Source organism: Centroberyx affinis, unplaced genomic scaffold (assembly GCF_046629955.1).
Source record: "Centroberyx affinis isolate AG114_WGS23_722 - 3 ecotype Tasmania unplaced genomic scaffold, CSIRO-AGI_Caff_v1 ptg001948l_1, whole genome shotgun sequence".
Classification (NCBI taxonomy): Eukaryota; Metazoa; Chordata; class Actinopteri; order Beryciformes; family Berycidae; genus Centroberyx; species Centroberyx affinis.
The window spans coordinates 299,983-310,145 of NW_027280305.1; the positions used below are offsets into that span (position 1 = coordinate 299,983).

General features: G+C 42.3%; 2 protein-coding genes across 3 annotated transcripts; both read right to left on the reverse strand.

Moving 5' to 3' along the window:
* Positions 1–218: 218 nt before the first annotated feature.
* Positions 219–3,666, reverse strand: hwa (huluwa). Its single transcript, XM_071530626.1, has 3 exons — positions 3,070–3,666; positions 1,083–1,284; positions 219–385 (listed from the first exon to the last, which is right to left on the reverse strand). The coding sequence occupies exons 1-3, from the start codon at positions 3,664–3,666 to the stop codon at positions 219–221; spliced, it is 966 nt and encodes a 321-aa protein (XP_071386727.1).
* A 1,223-nt stretch (positions 3,667–4,889) lies between these two features.
* LOC139653679 (dnaJ homolog subfamily B member 5) lies at positions 4,890–8,607 on the reverse strand. 2 transcript variants are annotated; one of them, XM_071530603.1, is made up of 4 exons: positions 8,503–8,607; positions 7,341–7,596; positions 6,262–6,821; positions 4,890–5,203 (listed from the first exon to the last, which is right to left on the reverse strand). In XM_071530603.1, exons 1-4 carry the CDS (start codon positions 8,605–8,607, stop codon positions 4,970–4,972), a joined length of 1,155 nt encoding a protein of 384 aa, XP_071386704.1. In that variant the 3' UTR covers positions 4,890–4,969. The 2 variants fall into 2 exon arrangements, with proteins under 2 accessions (XP_071386704.1, XP_071386703.1); XM_071530602.1 differs by having other exon boundaries at positions 7,341–7,599; positions 8,500–8,607.
* Positions 8,608–10,163: the final 1,556 nt, after the last annotated feature.

The following is a 10,163-nucleotide window of genomic DNA, read 5'->3' on the forward strand; positions in this document are numbered from 1 at the left end:
AAAAAGTGTGTTGATTTAAAATAGTGCAAAGTTTTAGTGATTGTGAGTAAGACAAACTAAAATAATCTAGGTTAAATCTGTGGCTGTGTACTTTCATAAAAAAAATCATAAAACAATATACAGACATTTGTGATCCTCTTTAAGTTAAATAAATAGAAAATATAAAAGCATTAAATTAAGATTAAATGTACAGTAATCCCAGTAGCAGCTGGGACACGTTACACCCAGTACTGCTTAGTGTGTATCGCCGGTCTGAGGTGTTTATGCTGGGGCAGGTTGTTCTGCCTGACGTAGCAGGGGTCGTAATAATCCCACTCCAGGGCTGAAGCCAACACACCGTTGGACAGACCGTCACTGTCTGCCGACAAAATCCGCAGGGAGACGCCTGAAAAGAAATGATTTGTGTACTTCAGAACTTTAGCTAATTAGTACTTCAGAATTCCCTTTAATTAAATGACTGATGGAACATATTGAATCCTGATGGAGCCTAATTTGTTATCCGTGCTGGGCTAGTTATTCAAAAAGTAATACATTACTGATTACTTGTTACTCATTTCAAAAGCAATGCTATAACTTTAAGTATTACCCCTGGAAGCAGTCATTTGTTATATTACTCTTTCCAATACTTTTCCATTACACACCCAAAACTGGCGATCACAACCTTTCATATACCTACAGAAATCTGAATAATGTATGTCCCTCACCTGTGTGCTGCCATGTGAATGATCAGGGTAATAAACAGTGTTAATGGACAATGATCTTGTCAACATTTTACTCAATAAAGTCAAAGTAGTGGGAGTACTTCCATCTATACGTAAAGTAAACTTTTCTCTAAATAACCTAAGTGTGAGAAGATGACAAATAATTTTGAGGAAAATGAAGCAGGGAATGGGAGTAGTATTCAGGTTTTCAATACCTTACCTTCAATCTAATAGGCTATTTAGAGGAGGTTTTGATTGGTAACGTATATCACTACTCAAATTAAAATGTTAGGTCACAACACTACTCATTACTGGGAAAAGTAGCTTTAGCAAATAACACATTACCACTCAACACTGTTTAGGATGGAAGCTGAAGTCTACCTGCACTGGCACCAAAGTCGCTGTCCAGGCCAGGACCCACTGTGGATGTATTGAGGCAGGAAGTCTCTGGAGGGGTTCTGGGATACTCACACTCCACGTCTACCTTGTCGAATAGACAGCGCCTCGGCTCTGCGGCGCCTCGGCTCACATCTGTCAGCAACTCCAAAGTACTGCTCCGACAAATATGACCCTTTGTCTCCTGCTGTGAAAAACATCAGGCCTCATACTTGCATCAAACTTAAATGGCCAGAGTAAAGTTGGATTTATGCTTTATATTGGAAATTGGATGTTAGGTGGATATTCTTTTTTTTAAGTAATAATCTGTGACACTCTTGTTTTAGGAATGATTTTGCATTTAGGCTACTGTACTAAACATCCAGTATCGGGTACATTTTTCCTTGGAAAAAGCCTCTGGCACACAGGATGTGGTGTGTTTTACATTACCAGAAGCAGCAATAGTGGTTTGTATGGAATAAACAGAGGAAGAACTGGATAGTTAGCATGAGCAGTGATAGCCACCATGTCTGAACAGAAAAAGAAAAGAGCACCACCTACAGAAATTTCATCAACAGAGAAACCAAGGCAAAAGACGTCACAGTACTGGACACACTGTTTGATTGACAAGTGCAGAGCAGAACCACCACAGCAATGAGAGCTTATCACCAAAAGGTGGAGACAAAATTGAAAAAGACAAATATCTCACAGATTACCACTGTAATGTTCAGTAACTTGTGAAAGAAACATAAAAGCACATCAATTAATATATTTGTGAAAGGTGAAGAACACTCACCAACCATTTACTTTGGTTTTGGTTTTTGAGAGAATGTTTTTTAAAATGTATTAACATAAAAATTTTTAATTCATTTTTCATCCATTCATGTTTTTTATATCCATTATTATAAAAAAAAACATTCAAATAAAGTTTTTTCCTATATCATAATACTGTTCCATAAACTAAATTCATTCTCATCTTTGACATCCCTCTGATTTGCATTACTTTTTGAAAAGTTTACCTTTCATAATCTACAGGAATATTTGTCTCTGTTTGCAATAAAATATAGTTCAATGCATTTTGACACTTTATAAAGTTGTTTCCTGTATGGCCTGTAGGCTATTCTACAGTTAATTCTCATTAATGTCCTCCCTCTAATTTAGGGAAATTACTTTTTCCATAATAATTTATAGGAATATTTAGGCTATTCAGTTTTTTTTAAACAAAATATTACATAAAATTGCTTACTCACATATGACCTAGGTCTCAGACCAAATTCATTCTCATTGCTGACATCCTACTTCTTATTTACACACACTTTGAATATATTACCTTCCCTAATTTGTATTTTAATGTATTTCAGCACCCTCAGATAGAGGTCAAGAACAAATTTATTCTCATCACTGACATTTTCCCTCTGAATTATGGGAACATTTTCAACTTCTATTATACTATACATTTTTATAGGCATTCCAAAAATGTGGACTAGATGGAAAGTGAGCTCTTGCTATTTTAATTTCTTATTATACATTGTAATATATGTAGTATATATAATTAAAGGCATGATGTCATCAATGTGAATGAATTTGGCTTGGGACCTCTATTGGTCACACAGGACAAAAGCGATTTACATCTGAGTTTGCTAGTGTTTTGCCTATTTGTCTTTTGTGTCTTTGTTTTGTTTGTCTTTTTATCTTCTCATGTACAGCACCTTATAATGTTGGTTTTGAAAGGCACAGCCTATATAAATCAAGTTTACGTAACACATTTTCCTTAAATATAGAAAATTATGAAATTGTAGCCTATCTATCTTCCTGTGATCAAATATATTCAACAGTGTACTTTTACATGTTTTCGTCATAAGTTCATGAACGAATATCCACCGAATAGCCAATCTCCAGTATCAAGCCAACTTTACCCTGGTACTTGCGTCGCTCCTCCTGTTTACATGTGGTAACTAAATCAGCTACTGACCCTTGAGAAGGGATCGTTCACCGTGGGCGAGTTCGGCGGCACAAGGTTTTCCCTCGTTTCAGCCTCCGAGTCACTAAACTGCGGTAGGACAGGTGCGCTTTTACAGCAGTCCATTGTGCTCTTGCTGTACATCCGTGACCTCGTGGGCAGGTCGACTCTTGAGGTGAAACCAGTCGCAGGTGAGGTGACCACGATGGTGCTCGGCGCTCTCAGGGACCCTGAGCCGGTCCCGGTGGCTCCGTCTGGCCGCAGGAACCGGATCCGGTGGTCCACCGCTGCCCTGTCTCTGGAGGACGTTCGTGAGGAGGTCACGGGATGTGGCAGGATGGGCTCTGACAAAGACAGATACGCTCTCCTCCCGTCCTGGGTTGAGGGAAAGGGCACATCGGATATTCTGTCGACCCTGTGGAGGGTCGACTGCAACAGCATTTCCTCTGAGTCCTCGCGCGTCTTTTTGTTCCTCTTTGAAATGATCAATAATTTGTAACCCAGGAACAGGCAGTTCAGCAAGAGCAGAATAACCACAAACGGTATGAGCAAAAGGACAAGTAAGGTCAGATTGGTGACAGGGTAACCTTCAGTCAGATTTGATGGAGTTGTCACTCGTACTTGCGACATTTCATCCCAGAGGACATTAGGGGTGATTTTTTAGAAAATTGCTGATGTCAGCTGAGATTTCCAGTCGTCTCTCTGTGCGCAGGTGGTTTGATGTGTCAATCAATTTGGACTACTCTGTTTCTCATGTTCTCAGAGTGTTTCAAACACATTTGTTTGCATGTCGCCTTGCGGCTCAACTTTGTGCAGTTTGTCCAAAAGAGAATCTTTCCTTTCATCGCTACAATCTCCTTCAGTTAGGAGTATTACTGTCCGTGTTACAAAGTAATCCCTTGATAGGAGAGACAGCTCAGAGGTACTCGCTCACTTAGCGGGCCCATGAGTTACAGATCCGCAGGTGTGTCTCATTATTTACTGGGTCTCCGACATTGTCCTAACCAATAGTCACCGCTAGATGGCAGCAGTTAGCTTTGGTAGGCTTCAACATCACTGCATCTCCCCAGCAGCTCTGAAATGAGGACTGGGAGATTTTCTTGCTCTTAAGGGTGAATTCATGGACTTTAATGGTTGTTAGTTTGCCCTTTTTGAAAAGGTTATTGAAGCCTTCTGTACCTCGACAAGTACAGTGTCTTTATAGCTAAATAATAGTTTATCACAAGGAATGCTGGGGGACACAAGTTCAAATTCAGTTTTTTCTTTATTGTTCATGCTTCCAACTATGTCTATATCAGTTCATAATACAACAACAGCTGGTTCATTGCAGAATATATACAAACATTTCAAATGATTCAATAGAACATTTGACAGATGAATCTCTCTTAGAGACAATGTTTATGCTTTTTGCACACAAAGTACATCTTTGCACACAAGTACATTTTGTTATTGTAATAAATCAATGTAAAACATCAGTCATATGAACACCATATAACTTTGAGTTATTTTGTCAAATAATTCTACCACTCAGGTTTAAGGAAGTCTATACAGACTTGAATTGCAAAGTGATTTCCTGGTATAGGTTTGCAAGTATAACAGTACAGCTAACCCTTTCCTTCAAGAGAAAGGTTATTGAGTCACTGGATGCCCTCGGATACCAAAGACTCCATTCGTCAGTTATGAACACACTACTCCTGTGGCATTATAGTTGTTGAGCATTATGCCTAAAGTGCATACAACTGTAGAAAATCATCTCTCCCTCAAAGTCCTGTCTGAACTCTCACTCACTTCAGTGCTGCTTGCCATTGTCCAAACACAATAAGAGGTTGTGATTGGTTGTGATATTAGCACCTTGGGCAAGGCTGTGTTTGTGAATTGGTAACAACATACACACATGGTGAAGCTGTATCAATCTGGCCACTAACAAAGCCGGCTAGCACTTGGCCAGGCTGTGCTTGATTATCTCGCGGGACTGGGGTGGGATCCTGTCGGGGAAGAGCACCTGGAACTCCACCACCAAGTCGCCTCGCTGGGACGGGCTCTTGGGCAGGGGTAGACCCTCGCCCCTCAGTCGCCGGACAGCACCAGGTTTGATAACGTCACTGCATGGTAGTGGCATCATCCGGTTGTCAAGTGTGGGGACGTTAACTGTGCATCCACACAGAGCCTGGAGAAGAAAAAAAATAGAGAAGAAGAGGTTAGTACTCAAGACCTGTTATACCTCTTAAGAACAAGTTACATAATGCTTTCTGAGTGGCTCCATTATAATTATTATTAGCTACACTTGGAGAAAATGAACTGAATGCCTGGTGTTTTTTTTAAATGGCATGTTACATCACAGATAAAAATGTGGAGCAGTTGTCTCCATAAAAAGCATAACCATTTCCTCGGTTATGCAGTAAACCAGTGTTACAGATGTTATAATCTGCTCTATATATTGACTGTGTGTGGGAGTAAGTGCTTTAGAGAGTGAAGGCAGCTATAGGAAGATGGAGGAGCTCTTTGAAAGGCCTGTCTCTGTGACTGCTACCCAGCTAATCTGTGTGTGGGTTGTAGCAGTGAGAGCCAGAGACAAAGGGAGCCAAAAGCTGCCTTTCCAGCATCCTAGCCTGCCTTATAGAGGCAGAGGAGTCTGCAGCATAGTAAGAGAGAGGCAGAGTGAAGTGAGATTTGTGGGGGCAGTCAGTACCGGAGCTAAATTTAGCTCCTGCTCTCTCTCACTCTGCAGGGGCTGATGAGGTAACGGAGGCGTTGGCAGGCTGCTGCTGCTGTTTTGTTAGCAGGGGTCTGTCAGCCCATTCTAAGCATGGGGTGGTGGGGGCTGGGAACGGCTCAGAGGCCCATCACAGAACACTGTGTTCTGTCCTCAGACAACATTTAAAGACATCACCCTCCCTACATTTGGCAGGGAGTGTGCCTCTGTTGAAAACTGCTGTCTTATTTCTAGATGTCTTTCAATAAATTGATTTTCTTTGGTATATAAAAAAAATATTGAACAGTTATGTAAAGAACTAAAAGTGGCAGTTGGATTTCAAGCTTCTCTGAGTAGGTGTATGGTTGACAAATTGCATAATATGTCTGTCATCCTGCTTATAGACCAGTCATTTTTTTCTTAATATATCATTCATTTGGTGTATGATTTTATCTAAAGCCACAACAGACCCCTAACCCTGATAGATCCATTGTGCTCTACAGCACAATACATACTGAGACCCATAAACTCACCTCTTTGAGTGTGATCTTGGCTGTGTAGACGATGTTGGAGCCATTTCTCTTGTACTGGGGGTGCTCCTCGTCTTTGAGGATGAAGGTGACGTCTGCCGGGGTGTTGTTGGGTGTTTCGTCCCCTTCCCTGGGAAAGGTGATCTTGGTCCCAGCCTTCCAGCCTTTCTTCACTACCACGTTCAGCACCTTGTCCTCAGATCGCAGGCTGCGGCCGTCGGGGTTGAGGCGGCTGCGGGTAATCTTCATCAGTTTGGTGCAGCCGTGGAACACCTCGTCCAGGGTCACCAGCAGGTCGTGTACCACCGCCACACCCTGCAGACGCCGCCGGCCTCTCCGCAGCCCACCCTCATGGGCAGGGAACCCGCCCACATGGCTGAAGGTGAAGCGGCTGAAGGGGTTGAAGAGGTCATCCTCGCCATCATTGTCAGGCCCAAAGAAGATGTCAAAATGGTCGGAGCCATGGAAGAAAGAGGAGAAGGTGGCGTGGGCGTCTCCGTTGAAATTATTGCGATGGGTGTTGCCTTGGTTAGCCATAGACATTCCGTTGCCGTTTTTAAGACCTGTAACACGGAGAGAACAGAAATATCGAGAGTAAGAGCTGAGTTTACTGAGTTCACTCATTGAAATTCCTGCAGAGCATCTCCCTTGATCTGGTGCCTCGTACTATATTCTGCTGTTGCTCACTGACTACTGCAGTTCTGCTCATGCATATTCTGCTCACACTTCTTGAAGGCTAAATTTACATCTGCTATTTTGAAGTTTTGAGGAAAACACTTTTATTGCGGTCTAAATAATTAATCATCCCCACAGCTGTCTATGTCACACGTATTTAGCTGGTTTTACAAGGGGAGGGAGCGCTGCAGGTTTTAGTGAGGATATCCCCCACTGCTCATCAGCATTTTGTCTTGGCAATGATATGAATAATTAATGAACCAGTCTATGCTACTGTAACTAGCCAGATGGCAATTACTATTTAAGCCTGTTCATTTAACTCATGTGAATTAATTCCCTTTTTTGTACTTTATGTACTTTTGAATCACAAGAGTGTAAAATTACAAAAGAACATGCATGCTTCTTACCTTCTTCACCATACTGGTCATATATGCTTCTCTTCTTGGGGTCAGTCAGGATCTCATAGGCTTCTGCAATTTCTTTGAACCGGTCCTCTGCATCAGCATCGCTGTTCTTGTCGGGGTGAAACTTCAGAGCCATCTTCCTGTAAGCCTTCTTGATGTCGTCCTCATTGGAGTCAGAGGAGACTTCCAGGACCTTGTAGAAATCCTTGCCCGCGGGTTTGATGGACAGACAGGGCGTCTCTGGCTCAGACTTGCTGCTCTCCTGTAGAAACAAGCACAGTCATGCATCAGATATTGAATATTCAAAAGGTTGACAGAATATGGAGCAAGCCTGGTACAGTATGCCAAGCATCCTTCAACTTTATGACATCCAGCTAACAGTATTTGTGATATTCACTGCAGAATGAGAATGTACAAAATACAAAACACTGCTGAGTCACTATTGGAAGTCTGGAACTATTGTGTAGGCAACTGTGTTTGGAAGTGTGACGTGCTACATGCTGTAAAAGACTGGCTTATAATAAAACTAATAATGAATGACTAATCATAAGTCTGTGAAGTGAAATGGCCAGTGCCTACAGTAGCCTACAAAATAAGATGGCTGATCTTCAACTTCCTGCTCATTTGCATCTGGCAGATTGTAAAATAGATAGCAAAGCCACTCTTAGAAAAAAAACACCATAATCTCAGTGCAGTGCAACGTGGCAAATCTATAGCGTTTTATAATGCACACAACGTGAGTTAAGGGGAAATCGTGCGTGTGAATATCGTGAGGGGTGCAAAGCCTCCCCTTACAGCCGCGAGTCTCTGCAGCGATTGGCTGTACATGGCTCAACATAGCAGTCTGCATTTGAATGAATCCACAGCAACAGACTTAGCACGCTACACCGGCAATAATCAGCATATGCGGCTCACATTTTCAAGTAGGCTATGACAGCAATGATTATGTATTAGGCTATATAAATGCCTGTACATTATCGTATTACAAATGAATTCAAAAGGTTATTATTATTTCATTTAAAAAGTCCACATTTACTAACATAAAGCTCCTGAGCATGAATACTGAATATTATACAGCTACATCACTCAATTTGAGTCAGTAGTCATCTTTAACAAATGAACTATACATTGACAAACTGCTATAAAGACGAGTTCAACTTACCGCTGATGAAGAGGATCCTGAGCTGTCACCCCTGTGCATAACTCGCACTTTGCACTTGACATTGACATTTTTGTGCTTCATACCGAACTGCGTCCAGATAAGAACCATGGCTGTTTGACTTTAGGCTACGTGTCGCTGTCCGGTAGCGGTGGTGCTGAAATGCTCCAGTTATCAGGCTACGGTTCGTCCTGTCTCAGCGGCTCCTCCGTGCTCTGATAAATACCTCCGCGGCAGCTCCTTACTACACTCACCGCCCACGCAGCGTGACAGAGCTTTCCCCGCACCCGCCCATTTCCTTACGCGCGGCAGGGAATACCGTGATCCTCGGTTTCTTCGCTAGAAAGCTATTGGCGCTCTGAGGATGATCACGCGGATGTGGCAGCCTCCTTCTCCATCTCGAGACTCGCTTCCGGAGTTCTGAAGGCTGGGCTCGGCCGACAGTCACGACACGGCGGATCCTCCCGGGAGACAGACAGACAGACAGGAAAACACCCGCTGGCTGCCCAGACTACCCGCAGACAGCAATTTCCTTACCTGCTGATTGATGGAGCAAACTGTCAGCAAATTTAGTTTGAGAATATTAGGCTACTCTCTAGTAGCTCTCTCCAGTTATTCTACAGATGGTGGTATCTACATAATGTGAATTTAAACTGCCATCATCCAGAGACATGGAGGGAGAAGTACTTAGGCTGCTTATAGGGATATGTTCAATTAGTATTTCGTTCTACCTATAGTAGCTCTGTGGTGCTACACACACTGATTGTCAACCAATCCAGAGCCACTCAGTAGCCATCAGCAAACTATTGTGAAAGGACTGGGCAGGTCCTACTGCGGCTGTGAGGTGAAGTGAGGGGTGATCTTAGGTCATCTATAGCTAACTTGTCCCAAATATCGATGCATAGACCACTAAACAACCAAAATGTCACAATTATTTTGATCATTTGAGTTAAGAATGATCAAAACTACCAGGTAACATGAATTGTCCTTTGTATAGAACCATTCAGAGGTTTAGATGGTTCTTTCGATATAGTGTCTTTAAATCCCAATTTAGTCCTCAAAGAACCAGTAAAGAGTAATTTTTTAGAGTTGAATGTTGAGTATGTGCATGAAATATGTGCCAAACTGAAGGACAGAAAAAACCCCTATAATAATTTAGGAGATAATTCACAAAAATATGAAAAGAAACTGGATCATTTCAGAGAGCTCCCGTGAATTCTGTGTTCTCCCCATTTGTGTGACTTCAAATTAAAGATAAGACATGTTGCTTTTCAAAGACATTAAAGACTCGTGTAATAAAACCATGTTTAAAACTGGTTGGGGGGGAAAAAAACCCATTACTATCAGAAGGGCTCTCTTTTTGATGAAGTCATGTGCTTGAACACCAGTTTTGCGCTATTTTTATATGGAGATCATACTACACATACTACGAGATTATGAAGCGGGGTTGCCTCGGCAGCAGCTGTGGATGTGGTAACTAGTGTCAGAGAGAGCATACATACATGGCAATACTTCCTCCCCTGTGCCGCCTCGCGCAGCCAATGGAGAACGGAGCCTCCAGTGGATTCTCCACTCATCTGACAGGAAACGGCAGACAAATTTGGTTTGAACATGCGGAGCCCGGAGCGTCACACGCGAGCATGCTCAGACCGCAGCTCGTACATGCT

What these genes read in the sequence shown, in the direction of transcription:
- hwa (XM_071530626.1), bottom strand. Translation starts at nt 3,666, where the DNA reads ATGTCGCAAGTACGAGTGACAACTCCATCAAATCTGACTGAAGGTTAC. An exon ending in TGCCGCCGAACTCGCCCACG is followed by an intron (nt 1,285 to 3,069) that starts GTGAACGATCCC and finishes TGTTTTTCACAG; the next exon opens with CAGGAGACAAAGGGTCATAT. An exon ending in CGACTTTGGTGCCAGTGCAG is followed by an intron (nt 386 to 1,082) that starts GTAGACTTCAGC and finishes ATTTCTTTTCAG; the next exon opens with GCGTCTCCCTGCGGATTTTG.
- LOC139653679 (XM_071530602.1), bottom strand. Translation starts at nt 8,607, where the DNA reads ATGGTTCTTATCTGGACGCAGTTCGGTATGAAGCACAAAAATGTCAAT. An exon ending in CAGGATCCTCTTCATCAGCG is followed by an intron (nt 7,600 to 8,499) that starts GTAAGTTGAACT and finishes TTGTTTCTACAG; the next exon opens with GAGAGCAGCAAGTCTGAGCC. An exon ending in CCAAGATCACACTCAAAGAG is followed by an intron (nt 5,204 to 6,261) that starts GTGAGTTTATGG and finishes TTTCTTCTCCAG; the next exon opens with GCTCTGTGTGGATGCACAGT.